This window comes from Artibeus jamaicensis, unplaced genomic scaffold, assembly GCF_021234435.1.
Source record: "Artibeus jamaicensis isolate MK-2021 breed Jamaican fruit bat unplaced genomic scaffold, CSHL_Jam_final contig_1803, whole genome shotgun sequence".
NCBI lineage: Eukaryota > Metazoa > Chordata > Mammalia > Chiroptera > Phyllostomidae > Artibeus > Artibeus jamaicensis.
Window position 1 is genome coordinate 675,033 of NW_026521356.1, and position 24,515 is coordinate 699,547.

At 47.6% G+C, this 24,515-nt stretch overlaps 1 protein-coding gene across 2 annotated transcripts; it reads left to right on the forward strand.

Annotated features, from left to right (window-relative positions):
• The first annotated feature begins 77 nt into the window (after positions 1–77).
• On the forward strand, positions 78–11,614 carry UNC5CL (unc-5 family C-terminal like). Of its 2 annotated transcripts, XM_053670893.1 has the most exons (9): positions 78–142; positions 4,010–4,432; positions 4,917–5,217; positions 5,945–6,207; positions 6,885–6,986; positions 7,225–7,292; positions 8,067–8,167; positions 8,311–8,424; positions 9,795–11,614. In XM_053670893.1, exons 2-9 carry the CDS (start codon positions 4,048–4,050, stop codon positions 10,018–10,020), a joined length of 1,560 nt encoding a protein of 519 aa, XP_053526868.1. In that variant the 5' UTR covers positions 78–142; positions 4,010–4,047; the 3' UTR covers positions 10,021–11,614. The 2 variants fall into 2 exon arrangements, with proteins under 2 accessions (XP_053526868.1, XP_053526869.1); XM_053670894.1 differs by lacking the exon at positions 78–142 and having other exon boundaries at positions 3,989–4,432.
• Positions 11,615–24,515: the final 12,901 nt, after the last annotated feature.

Here is a 24,515-nt window from a genome sequence, read left to right on the forward strand (position 1 = left end):
TGGGCCACTCCTGTCTGATTCTCCACCCACCTGCACTGGTCTGCTGGCCTGGTGACGGGGCTGGCTGACCTCTATTTTTCTCAGGGAAGAAAGTACTGTTTCTAAATAAGCAGGCAGCCTCTGGGAGCACCTGCATGGTAAGGTAAGCACGCCTCTAGGGCAGCTGAGGTTGTGTTGGGGCCACCTGGGGCTTACAGGAGGAGTCAGGCCAGCTCAGCCAAGGCTGCCAGAGACTCTGTGCTGGAGGAGAGGCAGAGGGGCTTGGGATATGGCCACTGCCCAGTGGGTGTGAGGACCAGGGGTGTAATTCTGTGTACTGTGGACATGTATGCTATGCTGATGAATGCTACCCATGACTGAGGTTTGGACTCTTCCATCTTGGTACATTTCATGTCCTTCAATCAGTGGAAATCTATTAGGGTTGAGTAGGCATGGTAAGAGCCAGTGATGTGGGAGATGGGTTGAGAATTTCCTCAAAGGAGATGAGCAGAGCTTTGCAGCAGGAGCCTAAATCTTTGTGCTAGCAGAGGTGACTCCCTAGGGACAGGTAATGGCAGCATTCCAAAGGACCTGCATCTCGGGAACTGGGGGCTGACACTGGGGTCAGGCATGGGGTTGTGAAGCTCCAGTCTACATTGATGTAGTGGCGGCCATGCTGTCAATTCAGGACCCTCCTGGGGCACAGGGGAAGATGGAGGGGGGGTGCTGAGGCAGACTGGAGAGGACAACTGTCAGTGTGGGAGGATGAGGGCTGAGCTGGTGGAGGCGTTGACCTGCTCCAGGCCAGGTAGTGAGTGGGATCCATTTGAAAAGCCCAGTGAGTCTTTGGGAAGCAGTACATACCAACTGGTCCAGTGTGGGAGGCTGGGCAAGGGGACTCTGCTGTGCCACATAATGGGGTGGAAGGGATTTGGACTCTGGTCTTTGGAGCACAAGGAAGGTGGTGCTATAAAGCCAGAGTGGAGCTGTACCTTTCTTTCACTTGGGCTGTCCCATCCCTGCTGCTGGTACCTCGCTGGGCGGGGGTGGGGGGTTGTATCTCACTGTGGAACCAAGGATGTGCCTTTAGTTTCTTCTGTTTGTCTTTACTTTATTTTTGTTTACTTCTCTTCCAACTTCATTTCTACTAAAAGTGGAAAAGTAGAGACCTGGGGAAAAACAAGAAGCAGGAAGAGAAAGGGAGTGTTTCCAGAAGTCCTTGTCATCCCCGCTCATTCTCCTGTCTTCGGTCGTGGTTTAATAATCTCCCATCCGTCCTCACTGTGGGGAGAGAAGTTGGCTTCCTTGTCTGTGAAATGGAAACATAAGGAACACCTAGCTCACAAGGCTGCAGTGAGGATTGAATTAGAGAGGCCGCATAGAGTGCTTCAACACTGCAGTGCAGAGTACATGTTAGCTGTTATTATTACAGTTATAATCCCAATGATCTTTAATGTGGAAGAACTCAAAGGCATGGATGGGATGTAAAGGGAAGCTTCTCATCTCTTTCGGCCCCATTCCCACCAGATGCGGGGCATTGCCAACTCACCCGCTTCACTCGTGTGCCTGAAAAAGGCCGGCAGCACCATCTGCACAGCTGGGCCCTGTGACAAAGGGAACAGTGCCCCACCTTCCCTTCCCGTCTTCATTTTCAGGGAGGACACAGGGAGACAGATCCTCCGTCCTCAGTCCTCAGGACACAGAGGAGCTTCTGTCCCTGTCTGGGAGGAGCTAGGAACGGGGCTTAGGCTCCATGGGTCCCAAGGAAGGAAGAAGGCAGGTGGGCAGTGAGGGAGGGGGGGGCTGGGCAAGGCCTCAGCTCCCCGGGGTGGTTTGAGTGTAGGGAGTGGGGAGCATCAGATGCCAGACACTTGTGAATCTGCCATGTAGTGAATGAGTCCCTTTCCCCCAGAAGCTTCTTGAGAGCTGAAAAGGATGCCATCTTCAGGAAGACTAAACTCGCAGTGCCTGGTAGGCAGCTGGTCCTCAGAAAATGTTCATTTGAGGGGGGAAAAACACACGTGACCAAAAGTTACTGAGTATGATGGGACCGCAGCGTAGGGAGATTCTGGAGGCATGAGGCTGTCTAGGGCTGCTGAGCCAGGAGCGGGAGTAGGGCTGGGGCTTTATTGAGCAGGAGGGGTCCAGGTGAGGTTAAAAGGCAGGTAGGGAGCACAGGTGAGGAGTGAAAGAGAGCAGTATGAGCAGAAGTCCGAGGTAAGAATTAATGAGATGTGAGGAGTTCAGTCTGGCTGGAGTAGAGAGTACTGGAAATCAGGGGAGGGAGAGGCAGCAGTTTCTGGAGGGCTTCAGGAGGAGCTGACATGTGTGCAGGAGGCTGCTGGAAGGCCCAGGTCCCAGTGTGAGCCTCCCCGCTGCCGGTGGGTGGCTGGGTAGCCAGATGAGCAGGTGGTCAATTTATGCTTTACCCCTGCCTCGTTCCAGCCTCACTGGAGGCTGCCAGCTTTGTTTTTCTCTTTTTGCTTTCACTTTTTAACTTAAAAAAAAATATTTTACTTATTTATTTCTAGAGAGAGGGAAAGGGAAGGAGAAAGAGTGGGAGAGAAACATCAATGTGTGGTTGCCTCTCATGTGTCCCCCACTGGGGACCTGGCCTGCAACCCAGGCATGTGCCCTGACTGGGAATCGAACCAGCGACCCTTTGCTTCATAGGTCCGTGCTCAATCCACTGAGCTACATCAGCCAGGGCTCACTTTTTAACTTTTGTTACTTTTATATTTTCATGTATCCTTGTGGGCTCCCTTCCAGCCTTTCTGCAGAAGGCGGGGGGAGGCATAAATGAACAGGCATATTTGGATAGGGCTTTATCACCTACACATGCTTTTCACATGATCTCATGCCATCCTCAGAATCACTGAAAGGTAACTTTTTTCCACTTGTAACAGCTTTTAAAAAGCATTGCAAAGTTAATATAAAATACATGCCTAGTTTGAAAATTCAAAGGAAACAGATAAAAGACAGTTGAAAAAAGCTGGTTTACACCTCCCGCCCTCTCAGTTTCTCGTCTCTGTCACTGAGGAGCACACTGGGAATGTGTTGGGGGTTGTCCTCTCAGACCTGCATGTCCGAGACAGGAGCCACTAGCACCTGCGGCCGCTGAGCACTTGACACGGAGCAAGTCCCAACAGTGATGTGCTGTAAGTGTGAAATGCACACGGCGTTCAAAAACTTACTGCGAAAAAAGGATGAAAAATATATCTCATGAATAATTCTATATTGATTACTTGTCACAGTAATACTATTTTGAATATATGGAGTAAAATATATTATTAAAATTAATGTCTCCTTGTTTAACCTTTTTAAATTGGCTGCTAGGAAGTTTAAACTTACACATGTGGCTCACATTGTATTTGCATTGCACAGCACGACTCCAGACCTTTCTCTGTAACTTAGTATCTGGGGTTGGCAAAAGTCAGTTCACAGCTGTGAGTATGAAAAAACAGTTCATTCTTGTATTATTTATTTATTAATTATTGTATGATTTATTTGTATTATGTAAACTTACTTTTGCCACCCCCATATATACACTTATAAATATGTATCTATACATATATATGGTTTTGTTATTTACATTAATGAGACCAGAGGATTGTAGCTCCCTGTGAATTGTTTTTCCACATAAGATTTTTTCCTATATTGGCTTCTGTAGATCAAGGTAGATAGTTTGACAGACAAGGGAACCAAGGTACATTAATGAACATGACAAGCACACTCAGCCAGTGACCAAGGTGGCATTTGAATTCACATCCTCTAAACCCAAGCTCTTTCTGCCTCAGGGGAGTTAAATTTGATGTTTAGGTCATGAAGCGCTATGGTTGGTTCTTGAGTAAGAGAGAAATGGGTGAAGTTCTGTTAAAGGAATTCATCTGACTGGGTATTCGGAGCACACCGGGCTTTGCTCTCTCATTGCAGTCATTTGGAAGCCAAGTCTTGGCCTCTACAGCATTGAAAAGTCTTAGACAGGCACTGACCTCCTTCCCTGTCCTGCCCTTGGCCTTGGCTCTTACAGGGGAGCAGGGGAGCTGGCTGCATCCAGTGACCAGGCAGATGTGCTTGCAGCAGAGTTCCTTCCAACCTGCCCAGTTCCTACTGCTGGTGGGGGTTCTGGTGGCAAGTGTCCTCCTTCTGGTGCAGTGCCTTCGATGGCACTGTCCTTGCTGGACGCTGCAGGCTTTCTGGAAGCTGGATAGGCAAGAGGAGCCAGTGTCTGAACCCCTGCCCCTACCAGAAAGCGAGTCCTCAAGGCCATGCCCACCAGCCACCCTGTCGGAGATGGCTGCTTTCTACCAGGAACTGCACATGCCCACCAAGGGCCACACCGTCATCCGTCAGCTGATGCACAAGCTGTTAGTATTTTCAGCTCGAGAGGTGGATCACCGGGGCGGCTGCCTGATACTCAAGGACACAGGCATCTCCCTGCTCATCCCGCCAGGTAACAGCACCCCAGCTCCCTTTTCACCATGTAGTTGTTCAGACTGAGTGTTGTACATTGGAGGGTGCGTCATTCATAGACATCTTCCTAATTTTGAAAATTATTTGTACTTTTAGTATGACTTTATTGACTCCAAAGATGAATATACTGTATATTTTTGTGACAACTTCCTGGCAGGTGGAAGTAAAGTGCCCTGTTCTAATGAACAGTATGCTATGACAATCCTCCAATAAAGGAAAATAAAGTGGAGGAAGAGCATTTTTTGCAAATTCACACACACCCTGGAAGGGCTAGTGGCAGCCCTGTAAGAAGGGCAGGTGACTTGTCAGCTCACAGTCATCTTGATCTCCACCTGTACTGCCTTCCCGTGTGGGCACCCTCTACCCTGGGCTCCTGCCCCCCTCCCCTCCAGCTCTGGCCTGGCCTTCCCTGGGGCTTGGGTGTGCCTGCTTGTCAGGCTCCTCCCAGGTCTCTGTCTCCCCAGGTGCTGTGGCTGTGGGTCGCCAGGAGCGGGTGTCACTGATCCTGGTGTGGGACCTGTCGGATGCCCCATCACTGTCCCGAGCCCAGGCGCTGGTGAGCCCCGTGGTGGCGTGTGGACCCCACGGGGCCTCCTTCCTGAAGCCCTGCACCCTCACCTTCAAGCACTGTGCACAGCAGCCCGGCCACACCCACACCTACAGCAGCGACACAAACCTGCTCGAAGCTAAGGCCTGGAAGCCCCTGGGACAGTCAGGGGCCCACACTTCCCTGGACGAGTGTCGCATCAGCCTCTCCCACTTCAGGTAGGCACGAACCCATCGGCCTGTCCCTTCTGCCCTCTCTCCTGTTTGCCCATCCTCATTTCTCTGTACAGATTTGCCCCTTCATCTGTCCCAGATGGCCTGCAAATCCCCTGTCCTGTTGTGTCCCTTTGATCCCTCTGTCCTGGAGTCTCTGACAGCTTGTGTCTCTCCAACCCTGTCCAGGACTGCCCCCACCCCCCCGCCCATGGTCTCTGCCTGTCTAGAAGGGCCTGACTTACCCCCGTCCTCTTTCTGGAGGGGACCTGTCCTTTCCCCACCTTTGTCTCTCTAAGGTTGTCTGTCTATGCCCTGCGCCCTTGCTCAGGATTATCCCCCCACTGTCTAGGGCGGTTTGTCTCCTCCGGGGCTCTAAGAGCCATCTCACCTCTTGTCTTAGGCCCTTCTTCCTCTCACTTCCCTGACACTCGTTAACCAGAGCAGGACCAGCCATCTGTGGGACCCTTCTGAAGCGTGGTGGCCCTGAGCCCTCCTGCCCACTGTCCTGTGCTGGAGGATGTTTACTGGCTCTTCTCCCATACTCTGTGATGGTCACTGAATGTGACCCACTTTTTGTCCCCTTACCAACTCCCCACCTCCACCTACTCCCTCTGCACATCCCGGCCTGCTGTCCCAGGCTCCTTGAAGGGCCACACAGAGGCCTCTAGCACAGCAGGAACTGCATGGCTTATGTGCTTGTCTCTGTCACTCTCTCCCATTTACTCTGCAGCCTCTACACCTGTGTGCTGGAGGCACCAGCAGGCCAAGAAGCTCGAAAGTGGCTACAGCTGGCAGTGTTCTGCTCACCACTGGCACCAGGGCAGACCCACCTGCAGCTGCGTGTCTACTTCCTCAACAACACACCTTGCGCCTTGCAGTGGGCCCTGACCAATGAGCAGCCCCATGGTGGCCGCCTGCGTGGGCCATGCCAGCTCTTCGACTTCACTGGGGCCCGAGGGGACCAGTATCTAAAGCTCAAGTACATCTCTGAGGGTGAGGGAGGGGTCTGGGCCTCCCACTGGGGTAGAAATCTAAGCGCCTCAGGTTGCTTTCAGAGACCACTGGGCAGACGCCAAGGGGGGCCCTCTGGCTTCCGCTGCTGCCTCCAGGGGCCCCAGGCTCTGCCCACTTCCTCCGTCTCTCTGGGGCTCACTCAGCCCCGCCTCCTCCCCGGGAGGACAAAGTGACGCAGAGTGGGAGGAAGGGAAGAGAGACGTGGCACAGTCAGGAGGGAGGAGGACGCTTTTATTGTTCCACCTGGATGGAGCTCACGTGGAGGAGGAGTCCCAGCCTTCTCTGCTTGGGCCCTTTCCTGTGTGGCATGGGCTGTGGGGACTGCCCCTGGGACCTAGGGCATCTGTATGGGCACACAGACGTGGAGTTTCTGGGGGTAGTGGATGAGCGGGGGATTTGGAGGGGAGGGTGCAAGGGTGGGGGGTCTGCGTGTTGTGTATGTGTAGGAAGTATGTGGAGGTAGAAGGAAGACCACTCACAGGGTCTCCTGCCCAGGCTCTGTGGACTCCCGTTCACTGGAGACCCCCCTCTTGACTTCGCTCCCTCCTCATCCCTCAGCACAGTACCCTGCATAGTACCCGCCACAGAGCAGGATTCCTTAAACTCCGTGGAAGGCCCCGCCCTCTGAGACCTTCTGTTCTCTGTCACCTCCCCAGGTTGGGAGAATGTGGATGACAGCAGTTGCCAGCTAGTTCCCCATCTCCACATCTGGCATGGAAAGTGCCCTTTCCGCTCCTTCTGCTTCCGGAGAAAAGCAGGTAGTCTAGGCACCCAAGCCCACTTCCTGACCTCTCCTTTCCTCTCCCTACCTGGGCACCCTGGAGCTCTGCAGCTCCGCATTCGGCCACGCACACAGACCTGTTCACAGAGAGGAGATGGTGTGTCCTGCCCAGCTTCCTCAGCTCTCCAGGCCCTACTGTAGAGCCCCTTTCAGGTCTCCTGCTCTTACGCCAGGACTTTTCTTTTGTCACCTGCCACATACTCTCCTTTTTGTAGCCAATGAGAATGAGGACTGTTCAGCACTAACCAATGAGATCATTGTCACCATGCACACCTTCCAAGATGTGAGTTGGAGCTGAGGCAATGGAACGTTAGGGCCTGGGGGGAGTGCTGGACAAGGTGAGAGAGGAATCTGGTGCTCAGTAAGTACGGCCCTAATCACATAATCGAGCAGGCGAAGATGGTACCTGGCCTCCAACTTACTCCCCATCCTTGACTCTTGTCTGTTCATGGATGAATCCAGTAGGAGGGTAAAAGAACCAAACCTCTTCTTAACCCAGGGGAATCTGAGCATCAAAGAGATGTGGTTTCTTTCTAAGCTGATTGTCTTCACCTGAGAGATGATGTATATCTTCAGTGTGGAGAGTGGCCAGGAAGGCGTCTTCATTAGGTGGGATTGGAGTTAGATATCCCACTCTCTTAGGGAAGATATGAAGAAATGAGGGTTGGTGGCATCTTAGTGGAGAGCAGGCAAATACCCCTCAGGGGTGTCAGCTGGGGAGGAGAAATCAAGGAAAGGTGGAGTGGAGGGAAGGGGACATGTATGCCTGAGTTCAGTGTCCCAGGACCCCACCCAGGACATCTCCTGGCATCTTAGGATGCACTCTATTTGGTCTTCATGCCCCAGGTCCCAAAAACCACAGCACAGAAACTTATGGCTGAAGGTTCTGGGGTCAGAGAAGCAGAGGGTGGGGGTCCTGTGTGGGTTGCATCTACTGATAAAGTAGCCCTGAGTGACAGGCTGAGGGACAACATGAGAAATGGAGGTAGGTTCCCCAGCTTCTTGCTTAGATGTCTTCTGATCCCTAAGTGTGTCCCTGGCACCTCTGTTGGCGCAGGGCTTGGAGACCAAGTACATGGAAATCCTCAGATTCCAGGTATCAGAGGAGGAATCCTGGGCAGTGCCACCCCCTGTCTCCCAGCCGCCTCCATGCAACAGGTGAGATAGGGGTTGCTCGGGCTGCTGCCTGAGGGGTGTTTGGGATTCCCTCCCAGAGCCTGTGGCATTTGGGAATGTGTAGAAGCAGACTGGGAGTCTTTGACCCTCCCCTCTGAAAACACCCTTTCCTGGGTTCTCCTCAGGTTGCCCCCCGAGCTCTTTGAGCAGCTGCAGATGTTGTTGGAGCCAAACAGCATCACAGGCAATGACTGGAGGAAACTGGCTGCTCACCTGGGGCTCTGCGGCATGAAGATTCGGTAAGAAGGGCGAGTATGTGGATGAGAGAGAAGGGGGGGCTCTTAGGACGCCGGATAAGAAAGAAACTTAAAAGGAAGAGAATGGCTACTTCCATCTACCATATTGTCCATAAAAGGGCAGGTCTTTCCCTTTTCCACTATATTTTCAGCCTAGAATGATGCCTGGCTCCTAACAGGTGCTCAATGAAAACTTAAACATAAATCAATTAACATGTAAGTTACATATGAATGCTTAACATGCTGTACCCCGAGGTACAGACTGTAAAACAATGTGTATAAGGCATGCAGTTGAGTGCCTGGCAAATGTTAATAAATGTTGGCAATAATGGGGGCAATGCAGCCATGGTCTCTGTCAAGAGAAACCAGTAGAACAATTTTGGGCTAAGCCCCAGAACCCAGACTGTGAGTGCAGTGCTCAGGGAAGAACTCACCTAGGAGATGGGACTAGAGCTGGGTTCAGCTGGAAACAGGATGAATTTTAAAATCACTCATTTATTAAACATTTATCAAGTACCTACAATGTCCTGGAGAACTTTGCTAAGCTTTAGGACACAAGATGAATGGTCCTAGCCCCCAGGAGCTCACATTCTAATAAGGGATACAAATTGCTTAACAGAATAAAGGCAAGTGCTCCTTGAGCCTTAGTGCTTGTATCCTATATTGCAGAGCAAGTTGAAAGTGGATAGAGGCACAAAATAGTTAAAGGAAGTCGTGAGAGCAGAATGGTCTTCTTCCCCTGGGAGATGGGAAGGGAGGTTGGCCATTCTATTTGCGAGGAGCAGCAAGAGTTTGTGGGCAGGTTGTTTGCAAAGTGGTAAATGGTTAGCCTGAAGAAGGAAGGTTCAGGATGGGAGCAGGAAGGAAAGGTGAGGAAAAAAAAACAGGGCAAGGCCAAGTGGTGGATGAGTGGGAAAATCAGGGGTGTGAGCTTGGTGAGCAGGCAGAAGAGACTCTGAAAGGTTTTTGAGCAGGGGAGGGTCTTGGTAAAAGCCATGGTTTAGAACAACTGTTTCCCCAGTGGTGGGCAGAATGTTGGGGCCTGGGAGGGAGGAAAGAGGAAAGCAGAGTGTGGTGGGGTGGGGGGGAGGGTCGCTGTTGGAAGTAGAGAGGGCAACTACAGATCAGAGCTGCAAGCCACCTCAGGTTCTCAAGCCCTCGGGGTAAGAAGAGGAAACTGAGGCTTAGAGAGGAGTGACCTTTGAGCCACTGCAATCTCAGATTTCAAAGTCCTGGGCCCTCCCTTCTTCCCCGCCACCTTGAGTCTCCTGGAAGGCAGCAAGAGCAGGATGAGAACCAGAGCTGGGGGCAGGGTGTGGTTCTCACTGCAGTGCTTCTTGGCTCCTCTCCTTTCCTCCCACACCTGGGACCAGGTTCCTGTCCTGCCAGCGAAGCCCTGCGGCGGCCATCCTGGAGCTGTTTGAGGAGCAGAACGGCAGCCTGCAGGAGCTGCACTACTTCATGACCCTCATGGAGCGGCTGGACTGCGCTTCTGTCATCCAGAACTACCTGAGCCAGACGAAGGTCGACAGCCCAGCCCCGGTCCGCGGGAGCGCCTGGGAGAGCCAGGGCCTGGAGCTGGAGATGGAGAAGCTCTGAGTGCCCAACCACCCGGGGTGAAGGGCGGTCCGCAGCACTCTACGAACAGGGGTGTGCCCGGACACCTAGGGAGAACATAGCTGTTGTTCCTGGCTGTGCCCGCCGACCTCATCAAAATCCCCACGCCTATGGCCACTGTGAGGCTAGACTGCCATCACCCGCCAGCCTCTCAGGATCAGGAGCTCCCTTGTGATCCGCTTTGTCCTGCATGCAGATCCCCTCCTGGACGGCAGGGGGCGCAGGAGGACGGGAGATGGCCTCACTTGGCTGCGCTTGGGGAAAGCTATTTAATAGACCAATGGACTGCTAGGTTGCGGTGTTGGCACGCCTGGGGGACTGGTCAGCTCACAGTTCTCACCGAGCACCTCGTGATACCCAAAGTTGGATTGGGTATCATGCGGAATCTTGGAATAAATGAGAGAATTAGGAGACTTGACAAGCCTACAGTTCTCTCGTGGGAGTCAAGATGGGCTCGTAGAAGCTGAGGGCAAACTCTAAAACAATGCATGCAGGGTGGGGGAAAAGCAGCTTTACAGTTGTGAGTAGCGGAAGAGTTTACTCTTGTGTTATTATTTATTAGTTATTGTATTATTTTCCCTAGGAACAACCGTAAACCTGCTTTCGCCCCACCCTGTGTATCCTGTGATTAGGGGATGTGGGAGCGTAATGAGCTGTACTGCTCCAGGGGTCGAGAAGAGAGGGAGCTGAGTATGGGCTGGAGCAGTGAGGGTGCTGGACATGTGAACCTGATTCAGAGGCCTTTGGGTGGGGGGAGGGGGAGATGGTGACTATACTGAGGGTAGGAGCCAAGAGAGAGCACAGAGGGCTGAGGCATTGAGGAGCTTGGCCTCATGGGTGCGAGGTGAGGGTCCACAGGGGTTCAAGGCCAGATCGATCATACCTAGCTGTCCACCTGTCTCCTTTGCCTTTCTTTGTCTTTTTATCCTTGCCTTGTCTTTCTCTCTCTGCCGTTATGTCTGTTATAAAACATCAAAGCTGAAAGGAAACTTCAAGATTATCATTCTTGCCCAACCTTTTATGTCTTTATTTCAAACTGTGAGTTTTAAGTCTCAGTGACTTCATTTTGCTGCCACAATCTGCTGCAGTCCTTCATCCCTGAATCTGTCTCTCTGTGACTCTGTGTCTTAGCATCTTCTTTTCTCTACTTTGTTACTGCATCTGCCTTTGTGTGTTTCATTCTCTGAAACCCTCTGTCATTCCCCTCAAGCAAGTGTTTCTAAAACCAATGTTATATATCAAGGGCTACGCAAAGACACTGGGCTACCCTAGGAATGGATGGGTGGGGATTTGACCTTATGAATCAAGATCCAGTTTAGGGTCAGGAAACAAAGAGATTAAAGAACAACCCCCTGCCCCCAGTCAAACAAATATTTTATTCAGCACCTACTATGTGTTAGACACTATATAGAAAAGAAGTTGATAGCTGGGTCCTGAAGAGGGAACAAAGAGTTTGACTTAACTCTAGCATTCTTTTGTTTGCAAACAGGTGTTAACTTTTTCAAGGGCAGGTGAACAATCTCTTTGGCAACATTAACAATTTGCTTCTGTATTTAATTTAAAAACATTAAGCCTTTTTCTATGATGAACAATGTTGTATAATAAAATATGAAAATTGCTCTTCTTTGTTACTAGCTGTATTTTGCTCGGATTGATACATTGGGTTGTGGGTATAAATGATTTTATTTGGTAAAATTGTACTGAGAGGGGCAGGTTGGAGGGAGCATTTTGTAGGTTGTTCTTCCAGTTTGAAAATTGTCAGGGTCCAGCATGGTAAATCAGGGAGGTTCACTTTTCTTTCTGTTGGAAGCAAGTGAGGCCCTTCCACCTTCTCCCTCTTCTCTTAGCTCCATCCATCCTCCCCCACCCTTGTCATTAGCCCTCCCATCCCACCAGGGGCTGCCAGCCACGCCAGGTTGGTACCTTGGCCTCCTCCCCCTGCACTTGGCTCAGGATTGGTCTGCCAAGAGCATTTCCACCCTGGAATTTCAACACAGTTTCCCCCCTTTCTCCCATCATCTCGTCCTTGCTTTCCACACCAGCCAAAGGCATCTTTATTTTGTGTTCTTCCCTGACCATGAAGAAATCACTTTAAGAGTTTTAAGTCTTCTGGGAATGTGAACAAAGGCCAGGAGGGTTTCTGTGATGGGACTGATGCCTCTGGCTCCTCCCTTCCCTAATTCCTCAGAAGGGGCTGGAAGTGGAAGTGCCAGGAAAGGGAGGCTTGGAAATCTTGGGATAGGTGGCAGGCTGTCTGATCCCTGTATGCTGGGTTTTGCCTTTCCCAAATCAAACCTGATTTGCGTGTATCTGCTGTCACTTACAGCTGAGACATGTTCTAGGGACATTAAGAGACTTAGCGCTCAGGCCTGGCCATAGCATTAATTAGAACAGCTCTCATTTCTCTGGCTGCAGTCTTAGAATGAATCAGCTGTGTTACAGGCTCTCCAAGGGTCTTCTTTGAATTCATAGCATTGTGCAGAGATGGCACAGGGGTGACCCAGGGGACATACACTTGGAGATTTTTCTTTGCATATGGCCTTTAAATAGAGCAATTCGTCACTGCCTGTGGCCTTACCTCCAGCTCTTTCTTGATAGGTTAGTGTCACCAGCGTATGTTGGTGACATAGACTTTCCTATATGTCAGCTGGGTAACTGCTGGGCTAGCTGCCTGCTGAGCAGCCTGGCACCAAAGAATAGACAAGAGTCACACAAAGTAACTATGCTTTTCACTCAGCATTTATTGAATGCAGGTTCAGTCAAAGTAGAACATCAACACACATTAATATCCTACTCACACTCTAACAATCTAAGAGAATTATAACACACACACACAATCAAGGGGGGATAATGAATCCAAGTCCCAGAGTCTCAGTCTGCAGGTGTGGGAGACAGCACAGTGGGCAAGGGAGTGGCAGTATCTTGCATAGAAGGTTCTCTACAGTCAGGTGGACAGCAGGGCAGACAAAGTCTTCAGTCCAGCAGGGCAGAGCCTTCAGTGGTCGATTCCAAAGGGAGCTCAGCATGGGGTGGAGCAGCGCTCTGGTGTGTGGAGCTTGGCTGTCTCAGCCGTGGTCTGGAATTTGTCTGTTATACCTTAACAGTGGTGTATTCTACCTTTCTGGGTCTTTTAAATAAATGTCTTGGCATCTTTGCTGTCGAATATAGAATTGGCCCAGGAGCCTATATCCATGGGTGGTCCCACTCTGCAGACATGGCTACTCTGATCACATGTACAGATATCTTGGGTGTGTCTCCTGCCAGATGTATCTAGTGTGACTTTGGTAGTTTTCCTCTTGAATCAAAGTGTCATGGGTGACTGATAGCCATCTTTGGTTGACATGAGTGATTCCATTTTGTTTTATGTACTTTATGCTATCTTGATTGGACCAATGCCATTTTATTGATCCTGCTCTCCACAGTTATCTGCCTAGTTCCTAAAAACAGTAAATTTGTGACTTCTGCTTTCATGCATGTTGTAGAAGCCCATGCCTAAACTTATTCCTGTTGTGTTTAGAGCTGGGAGGAGAATGAGCAGGAGAGGTCAGGTCTTTAGGGTGAGACACTCCCGTGCTCAGAGGTAACGTGTGCTCGGCACCCTGTTTATCTGCTGAGTGACATTCATGCCAGTATCCAGATTTGTGCTGACCAACAGAAATAGAGTGAAGTCACACATTCAATTTTATATTTTCTAGTAGTCACCTCAAAAAGTGTAAAGAGAAACAGGTTAAGTCACTTTTAATAATATATCTTATTTAGCAGAATATATTCAAAGTATTATAATTTCCATATGTGATCAATAAAAAATTATTAATGGCATATTTTACATTCTCTTTTTCTTAAAGTATTTGGAATTTCATATGTAGTTTACAGTTATAACACATCTCAATTTATAGTGAAAATGTTCTCAATTTTTATCAGAAATATTTGATCAGTATTTAGCGTTTATAAAATTTATAGCATAAAAAGTATTTACATGCACAAGTTAAGCTAAAAGTGTTAGGAAAGCATACTTGTTCTGTAGGAGCTCCTGGAATGGTGGCAATGGAGAGAAGGGTTCTTTCCTTCCATCCCTTTCCGCACTCCATGTGACGCAAGGAGGACATGGAGGAGGCTCAGGCAGACCCTCTCTGCTGTAGAAATGGCTCACACGGCAGTGTGATGGAGAGGCCAGGGATTCAGTCAGGTGTTCCTGGTCATCCAGCACATTCCGTGGGTTCTCGGCTGCTGACAACAGATTTCACCATGGTTGGCTGAGGCAATCAGAGGATTTTACTCTCAAAGATAAATAATAACTCGGAAGGCTGTAAAATTGAGGTAATGGAGAAGTAAAATCGAGGTACTGTTTCCAGCAATGATGCCCTAAACTGTGCTGTAGGACTAGCCCAAGTGGGAGAAACTGGTGCTGCACTAGTGAACACTAGGTACTACTGTGCCTGCACCAGTGAGCACTAGGTCTCAGGAACTGCAGGTGCTCCTGCCCACCCCTGCAGATCTCATCACTGGTTCTGGAAGCCGAGGCCTCTGCTGCCATCCATGTCAGCAAACATGGAAACTCCATGCACTGTACTGCCTGCTTTTTCACGCTACCCATTTCTGGATGAATCTCAAATATGGGCATCAATCAGATTGGCAGCACTCTGATTGCATGCCGAATCCTGGCTGCAGAGTCTGCAAAGTCGAACTCTGACTTGAATATTGGGGAGGTAGGATTCATTACATGCAAATATTCCCAAATATGGAAAAATATTCAGAAGTTGATTGAGAGCCATGAACATGACAGATTTCTATTATAGCCAGGTGTTGTTAATGCTCTGGCCCCAGGCAGCAAAGTCTCTTCCCAAAAAGAGTCGTGATCTCGGCAAGTGTTGGTGTTATTCCCTGACCTTCAGAATCATCTCAATGAAGTATGACTTCACACATCCCTCAGGATATCCCTCTGATCCCTGCACAGTCAGGGTTAGACCTTGACATATTTCATGAGACTGCCACAAAAGCTCACCAACAGGAGTGAACTGATTTTCTAAGTTCCTTCTCCAGCCCCACACACATTCCTGTACTGCAGAGGCTGAAAAGGAAACCCACATTTCCTGGATTCCTTGGCAGATGGGGATCCAGATATGTTTAGTTTCTGTGAGTCAGCTGAACTCAGCTGAACAGGGGGGTTGAACAGGGCACGAGACTCCCTTATTTTTGAGGAGCTGCAGTCCAGGAGCCAGCAACTGTGGCAGCACCGTCCTGACTTGGAAGCTTCCTCGGTGCCCTGGTTCTGTGCTGTGGCTTGGGGAAGTTTTGCTTAGAGTCTGTTCCTTCAACCTTTCCAATGTTTCTGTGAACTATCTAGACTCTATATTATAGTGTCTTGTGCTTAAACTAGCCAGAAGGGGATTCTATAATGTACAACTATGATCCCTATCCAATATGCTCATGATTCTCTTTTGGAAAGACTGTTCCTTATTCTGTGCATATACCCTTCCTTCTTTGTTGGTGTCAAAGGGGCTATCATTTTATGAATATATATTGATAGAGATGATAGTTTTATTAAACTATTTTTACTTGGCAAAATAGAAAGTTAGTGATTCTGTGTTGATTTTCCCCTTCCCAAATTAAAAAACCAAACCAAACCAAGGACTGGTATTTGGATACAGAAGCCTAGGCCCTGGCTTGTGTGGCTAAGTGGACTGAGTACCAGACTGCAAACCTAAGTATCACTGGTTTCATTCTCAGTCAGAGCACATGCCCGGGTTGCAGGCCAGGTCCCCAGGAGGGAGTATGTGAGATGCAACCACACATTGATGTTTCTTTCCTTCTCTCTAAAAATAAATAAATAAATAAAATTAAAAAAAATACAAAAGCCTGGGAATAAATACTCATTTATGAGAACTTTTATCCTTACTCATCCCTTTTAAAGCCTTACACAAGTATGTTTATTCATCTGCTCAGCACATATTTGAATATTTATTATGTGCTTAGAATCATGGTGTCCCTCATTTACTTTCTTATCTTTAGGCAATCTTTCTCATGCTGTCTTAATTCTTGCCTGTGCTAGTTTCCTCTTGGCCAACAAAAAGCTAACATCAATAGTAGCTGGTTAGTGTCATAAAGACATTGCCCCGAGGACAGGAGTATGCTTTATATTAACTATCAGCCTTCAGGTGGGAGTAGATTTGTTTTGCAAAAAAGCTAGGAAAGATGCAATCATAAAATTAAGAATAATATTTAGGAAATGCTGAAGTGGGTGAATATGGGATTTTAGAAAAATTCCTTAGTCGGGTGGAAAGTAGAGATGGGGATATGGAAGGATCTAACACCTACTCTGGGGAGGAGCTGGCCACCCTGTCCCTTGGAATCTCAGAAAAACATAAGACATGGGTGTGACAGAGAAGGGGACCCAGTGTCACTGGCCATGTTGGATGTCTATGAAGGGAACCTTCACATCCTGCTTGTGCCTGTTGTATACTCACCCAAAGGCTTCCCCAAAGTTGGGCTTCTTGAGCTGGGGCTGAAGAGGCCATCTGTGGTGAGGTGGCAGAAATGGACAACTTTCAGTGCACATGGTCTTAGCCCTTGGGAAGCTCCTGTTTTGGGAAACTCTCTTTCTTTGTGTGTTTGCGTTGTCCTTTTTGCCTGTGACTACCCCCTTCTTTCTGGACCAGGCTGGTCAGATATGACTGGTACATTTCCCGGTGGGAGCACATCAGGTGACCCTCTTCAGCTTTTGTCTCTTTCTCTTAATGAACTCTTTTGAACTAATTTGATTTCATCAAAGCAGAATGCAGTTCCATTCTTTGGGGGCTCAGTCTTGGCAGCCTGGTAACATGGGACAAAGTAAGAGCCCTGAAACTCCACAGACTTGAACTTAAAAATCAGCTCTATCACTTTTCATAGAGACCTGGGCAAGTTACTTGATGTGTGTGAAGTTCCATCTCCCTGTCTGGATGATGGGGATAACAACATCCTACTTGAAAGACTGTTGTGAGGATGAACAAGCCCATGAATGTAACACACTCAGCCCACTGCCTGCATTTTGTTTGGTTCAATAATATTTGATGTCTTTCTCTTGATGTCTGTAACACCATGCAGTGACCCCTGGGTTGGAAGTTTATGGATTCCATCTCCCTCTCCAACATCACCCCAGTTTACTTTCAGGAATCATCTTTCCCCACAGGGAGTAGTCTTAGAGGGAGATAATATCAAGGAGACAGATTCTTTCTTTCCTGCCCTTGGTGTAGCCAGGGGTCTGGGACACATCATTATCACTCCAGATACTGACTCCTGGGACAATTATAGATTGAGGACTTGCCATAAAATGAGTGTCTGTGTTCTTGAAATATTTATGTTTTAAAATATGAACACTCAATAGGATGGTATTAGGAAGTGGGGCCTTTGAGGTAGCGAGGACACGAGGGTGGAGCTGTCCCAAATGGGAGTAGTGCCCTTACGAGAAGAGACATGAGACATCTTGCTTCCCCTCTCTCTGCTCTGCTCTCTGCATGTGAGGATGTAAGAAGAAGCTCATGTGAAACTGGGAAGAGCTGTCACCTGACACCAGATTGTTGGCACCGATCTTCGGCTTCCCAGCCTCCAGAATTGTAAAGAATTCAATGCTTGTTGTTTAAGCCACCCAGTCCATGATGTTCTATTATAGCAGCCTGAACTGACTCAGACAGGCTGTGTGGAATGGGTAGTGGCTCCTCAGAGCCATGGAGGTGTGCCTACCTGGGTATTCCTCTCTCTGTTGCCCTGGTTGCTAGGACCCCCTTCCAGAAACTTCCCCTTTGGCTTACATTTGCCAGAACTGGTTTCTCTTGGAACCGAGAGCCCAGTATGACACCCCTTAATCTTGTACTTTAGCCATGAATTAGCCTAGGCTCTGTATTAGTTATCTACCACTGTATAAGTTACCCTCCAAATCAGTGACTTAAACAACAATCATCATTTACTAGCTCTCAGTTTCTATGGGTCAGAGCAGTTTTTGGTTCAGGGACTCTCTAGACGTTGCATTGCTGGAAGGTTTGACTGGGGCTGCAGGATCCATTTTCACGGTGACCCATTTACATATGGCAAGTTGGTGCTGGTTGTTGGCCAGGGGCCACAGTCCCTATGCCTATGGGGCTCCCATAGGACACCTTGAGAATCTTTACAGTGTGGTGGCTGCATTGTTGATTCTAGATGTTCTGACGAGGTGGTCGGGGGTAAAACAACCATGACCTCTGGGGTTTGGAACCATCTGTGCCAGGCAAGTCAACAACATTCTTCCTCTGAAGTTGTTTCTAAGCAGAGAAGGCTTATTTTAATCTTGGCTAATCCTAACTGTTTTGTTCTCCAGCTGCCTAAAGCAGGATTCCCTTAGCAGAACTTGGAGCAATGCTGTTTAATCTTTTTCAGAAGACTTTGAAAGGTCATGTACTCCTTGGCAATCGTTTCTCAGTGGAGCATCATAACAACCCTATAGGGCAGGCAAGGATGTAGTGACCCCAGTTCACAAATGAGACTGAGGCCTATGGCTGACAAGTAAGTGATGGTTAGTCAGGCACAGAGGCACAGTATCAGAAGAGAGAGGCCTGGGTTTCAAGCCTGAGTCTGTCATTTACTAGGTGTGTGACCTTGCATGAACTGCTTAATGTATCCGTCTGCCTCCATTTCTGCATCTGTAAAATCTGGGTAACAATAGTGCCACAATAATGGTGTCAGTCTTTGGTATTGTCAGGGTTAAATTAGATAGCTTATATAAAATGCTTAGTGTAGTGTCTGACACGTAATAAGCACTCAGCAAACGTGAGCTGTTGTAACGAATATTAGCTCAGACTAGGGCGGATTGTGTATTTTAGTAATTTGCACAGTGGGTTGGTTTGTTCTCACTGGTGAGCACACTTTTTGGTGCTTGGAAATAAGAAAGACAACATATCCCCCTCCTCCTTGTCTCACCCACCTCCTTATGGCTCCTCCTTCTCTCCTATTCCTCCTCAGTTGTCTTTTATACTATCCTGATATTTGAAGAATTCAGGGTTATAAAAATTTATAGGGTTCCTGTGTAGTATCCAATTTACTGCAGGCCTTCAAAAAACTGTGTTCAATAAGTACTTGTTAACTCAATCAAAAATCAAGTCATCCATGTGGAGTAATGATTAGCTGCCCAGCTGGCTCAGCAGCCCACACACACGCTCCTGCAAAGCTCCTTCAGGCTCACCTGTGGAAACCTGTTCACTTCAGCCCAGACCTTGGGCTGCATCACTTGTGGCCTTCCCAAGGGGCAGCTTTGGTAGTAGGCTGTGCAGCTCCTCTCAGACCGAAAATAATCCCTTGACGTGTGACAACACTTCTGAGCTCAATAGGCCATGCCACATCCATTATTTCCTGGATTCTCTTCTGCAGACAACTGAGGGCTGAGAGAGCAGTTCAGTGATTTTCCCAAGTAGAGGCCCTGGACCGAAATCCAAGCCCCTTTGTTCTGAAGCCTGGACAATGATGACACTAGAAAATTCTGTCCACATCCTCACCCCTGTTAGAGCTAAGTCCTGCATCTCCATTCGACCCCTGTAAATAAAACATGTAAAACACACATTTTATCTGTAGGGCATCCAGCTGTACATCAGTGGCTAAAATTGTTAGATGAGAAGCTATTATCTAGGGCAAGTGTTCATCCATAGGTTCATCTTTGGGTGTGATGAGTGGAGGCAGACAGCTGTTCATAAGAACACATTTCCCTCTTCTTCACTGTAAAAAGTTGCAGTGGGCACACGTTTTCCAGTGTCCCTGCAGTTAGGTGAGACCATGTGACCAAGTTCTCACCAACAAAATGTGAGGGAACTGACCTGGGAGACTTCCAGGTGCCGTGCCCTTGGGCAATCAGTGTGTGTCCTCCATGTTCCCTTTCTTTTTCCCACTGGCTGAAAAGAGACCTGGCAATGACCCAGCTTCCACTGTGAGGATGAGGACCATGTCTTGGGGGACGGCAGAGAAACAAGCTGGAGAGAGGCTCGTTCACTGACCCTCTGCCTGAAGCAGAGCTGTCTGCTGGCCAGGAAGACTCCCTCAGATGTTATATGAGAGAGAAACGAACTTCTAACTTCTTTAAGCAGGGTCTCTTTGTGATAGCAGTCTATCTATCTGTCAGAATTAGATGAGTTTACCTACATGAACTGCTTGGTATGGGGCCTGGAACTTAGTAAATGCTCAGTAAATGTTAGCTCTTACTATGACTCATTCGTGTATCAGAAATTTGTATGTATCTCTGAGACACTGAGTGGAGAATTCAGGAGTGGTTTTCACAAGGGTTGGACATGGTCTGCCCTGCCCTGTTGCCCCTGTGCCTGGGTCACCGAGCATGGCCCAGACTGGGCTTCTGTCCTCCTATTGCATGGAACATTGACAGGCTTCAGGCTGGGGAGTGAGTGGACTTGGCTGAGTTTGCTGATTTCAGGAGGTATCTCCATTCGTTTTTGAGTCCATGCCCTGATGACCTCTAGGCCTGGTAGAGGGACCCCTGTGAGGGAACACCGTGGAGTGCCTGAGAACAGAGAGCATACACAGATGGGATGTCCTTGAGGAACAGAACATAGGAACAATGAGTGAACTTGTGCTGCACACTTCAAGAGGTCCCCAGTAATAAGGATGAGATTTGGGGTGAGGCAGGAGCTCTGTAATAGTGAGTAGGGACAAACACTGGTGAAACATGGGTGATGCCCTTTACTATGAGTCCCTCTGTAGACCGGTATGGCTGGAAAACTTGGGTTACCTTAAAATAAAGTTTCCCTAAGACAAAAGAGTTTACAAAGGGGGCAGCTATGACATCTTATACCTCTTCTGATTGGAATGAGGGCTCCTACTGCATGATTAGTGTTTTTGTGCTGTTCTTTACTTGATAGGAACTATTTAGAATCTCCCCACTCCACCTTGGCCCTGTATTTTCAACAGGATGTTTCTATATGCATTCTTTTGTATTTTCAGTTTTTCACTTTGAAGGGATTATAGACTCATAAGAAGTTGCATAAAGGGTATAGAGAGCTCTGATAGCCTCATCACGTGCCCCCCACGAGTGACATGTTACTAACTGTGGAGCATCAACACAACCAGAGAATAAACATGGGCAAAGTACAATCAACCAGACCACAGACCTTACTCAGATTTCACTAGTTTTTGCAAGTACTCATTGTTTGCTATGTCTGTGTGCAAAATTCTATTGTATTTTATCACATGTGTAGATTCCTTTACCACCACTGCCACATCTCAGTATTTTTTGCTTCATAGCAGCAACAGGTAAGTGTGTTACACACCAACAGTGCAGTGAGGAAGAGCATGAACTTTGTCATCAGCCAGATCTGGTTTTGAACCCTGGCTTCTTCACTGGGTAGCTGTGTGACCTTGGATAGAAATGATAACTGAATCTTTTGGAGCCTGTTTCCCCATCTGGGGAAGGGGATGATAAAAACAGCACCTGCTGTCTGGGTTTTTGGGAAGATTAGATGAGGTTGTTCCCAGCAGAGTGCGTGCACTATGTTCTGCTGTATCAGTATCCTGGTATTGCTGCCTTTTGACTTCACAACTCGGGGTTGTTGACCCAGTATCCGGGATAACTAAGGTTCACAAGAAAGAAAAGGATGTGGGAGAACCTGCATGTGGAATACTCAGCACGCTGGGGCTACACTTCTCAGCTCCGCTCTGTAGGACACTTGCCCGTGATAACGCCATCCCAAGGTCACTGCCATGAGCCTGGATGACACATGTCCCACTCTGCTTCCCCTCACATATGCCATGAGTGGGAAGCTCCTCAGAGGCCCCATTTGACTCTTGCCCATGTTTCTTTATTTTTCCAAGGATCTTTGCAAAACTGCACCTCTGTTTTGCATCTGCCTTGTCATCTTTTCCTACTCCTTACCCCCACTTCTTTGTTTTTAAATCATGACCAATGAGAACAACTCATGTTCCAAATGTGAGACTATGATATACAGAAACACACATGTGCAAATCAGGATTTTATTTAAGGAGAACTTGATTGGAGAGAGATTACTATATTCATATCAACACCTCTTATTAGACTGTGAACTCTCTGAAGGCAAAGATTCTCTATTTGAGTTGTCATGTTGCATTTTGGGTAGCCATCCACCTCCCCCCCCAATAATAACCCCACACAAATAAAGATAGATTTCATTGGCTGAGTCCCTGCCATGTCCTTATCAGAGTGCTTGAAGCTCTAATTCCTGTAACATCTTGCAAAGTAGGTATTATTATGGTCTCCATTTGTGGATGCAGGAACTGAAGCTCAGCACGATTCGATGGCCAGCCAGAGACGTGTTCTGTTCTCTCCCCAGAACAGATGCACCCTGCACTTCAACCTGACACCTCTCCATGGATGTCTGCTCGACTGTGTCATCTACACAATGGCACTATGCCTTTCTGTCTGGTTCCTGTCACAGGATCCTTAGGGGGGTCCAATGACCTGTGAAGGTGGGACTACCCACCAAAACATGGCACTGTAAACAGCATGCATGCACAAAGGAGCCGCTGTCCTCCACTATTTGTAGGATAGGTGCTTCTTACTTCTTCTCTTTTATTCAATCTGCTGTCAGTCCCTAACTTTACCCTGCATGTTCTCCAAGTCATGTAGGAAAAAAAAATTCAAGTGCATCTTACAGGCCACAGAACGGTGGTTACCACAGGGGAGGGGAGGAGGAAGACAAAGAGGGTAAAGGAAGTCAAATACAAGGTGACAGGAGCCTAGACTTCAGGTGGGGGGTACACAACACAACATACAGATGTCAAGTTATAAAGTCGTACACCTGAAATTTACAATAATGTTATTTTTAAAAATAATTTAAAATATTTTTAGTTTTTGTCCTCATTTTCTTTGACAAGGTAAGCTTTTTTAATAAAGATTTTATTTATTTATTTATTTTTAGAGAAGGGGGAAGGGAGGGAGAAAGAAGGGGAGAGAAACATCAATGTGTAGTTGCCTCTCCCACAACCCCTACTGGGGACCCAGCCTGCTACTCAGGCATGTGCCCTGACTGGGAATTGAACCAGTGACCCTTTGGTTCACACCCCATGCTCAATCTATTGAGCTATACCAACCAGGGCTATAATAATATTATCAACCTATGTTACCTCAATACATTTGATAAAAATTATAACTAAACAAAAGAGCAAAAATTAAATAAATAAATTCAGATTCATCTTACATTTATTGAGATCTTTCTTTGCTGTAGCCGCTTCCTCATGGGCCTTTTCCTTTCTTTTCTTTTTTGACACATCTCAGTGAATGCTCACAGCAGTGCTGAGATATGGGTATTATTCTCATCTTTTACATATGGAAAAACCAAGGCTTGAGGAGATTAAAGTGACCTACCTGACATCACATAGCCAGAGGACTTGGGTTCTGGATCTAGGTCAGTGCTCTTAAATGAAAGTCTGTGCATTTTCAACATTTTAAAGTTCATACCCTGGCTGATGTGGCTCAGTGGAATGAGCACTGGTCTGCAAACCAAAGGGTCACTGGTTCAATTCCTAGTAAGAGCACATGCCTGAGTTGCAGGCTGGGTGAGCACACAAGAGGCAACCACACACTGATGTTTCTCTCCCTTTCTTTCTCCCTCCTTCCCCATCTCTAAAAGTAAATAAATAAAGTCTTTAAAAAATTCAAAATGTGCAAAAGAGAAGTTGGTGACTATCTGGTCTTTTGGCCTCTTGGTTCCTCTCCTTAGAGACAATATTATCATTTATTGAGTGTTCTTCCAGAATTATTTTAAGCATAGTAACTAGATATGGGAGTATATTTCTTTTTCTTATTTTCTGCATGTTGATCCATACTCTGCTTTTTCACTTAACAATGGATCTTGAGATCTCTTCATAGTCAGTTCATAGGTATTTTTCATCTTTCCCTATAGCTGCATAATATTCCATAATTTATTGAACAAATTAATAGATATTTAGATTGTTTCCAATCTCTGTCATAAAAAATAATCCTGCAGTGAATAACCTTGTGCTTACATCATTCTGCATATATGTGAGTATATTTATTTTAAAAATTACAGAAGTGAAATTTTTGGGTCATAAGTGAATGTGCATTTGAAAATCTGAGCATTCTTAGCACTTTGCTCTCTGTAAGGGTTATGCCAATTTATGTACTCCCAGTGCTCCTTCCTCTTCATCATGCCATCTCAGAAAAGTTGCCAAGCTCAAAGGCAGTGGGATGTGCTTCTGGGACACATTCCTTTCTGCTCCCTGGCAGGTGAGGCATCCTATCTTCATGTACTCCACCTTTTGCTCCACCAGGGAAGTCATTAGCTATTTTGTTGTAAGAAAAAGGGGAGATGTTTTGCCCAAACAGAAAACACAAATGTATTAGTTTATAAGTGATTCACACCCAGAGCATCAGTGAACCCTAAGGTCCTTGAAAAACCTGAACAGAAGCTCACACCTGGAGGTGCTAGTGGTGGAGGCAGGCTGCAGGCCTCCTCTAAATATTAACTATATTAAAC

What these genes read in the sequence shown, in the direction of transcription:
- UNC5CL (XM_053670893.1), top strand. Translation starts at nt 4,048, where the DNA reads ATGTGCTTGCAGCAGAGTTCCTTCCAACCTGCCCAGTTCCTACTGCTG. An exon ending in CTCCCTGCTCATCCCGCCAG is followed by an intron (nt 4,433 to 4,916) that starts GTAACAGCACCC and finishes CTGTCTCCCCAG; the next exon opens with GTGCTGTGGCTGTGGGTCGC. An exon ending in CAGCCGCCTCCATGCAACAG is followed by an intron (nt 8,168 to 8,310) that starts GTGAGATAGGGG and finishes GGTTCTCCTCAG; the next exon opens with GTTGCCCCCCGAGCTCTTTG.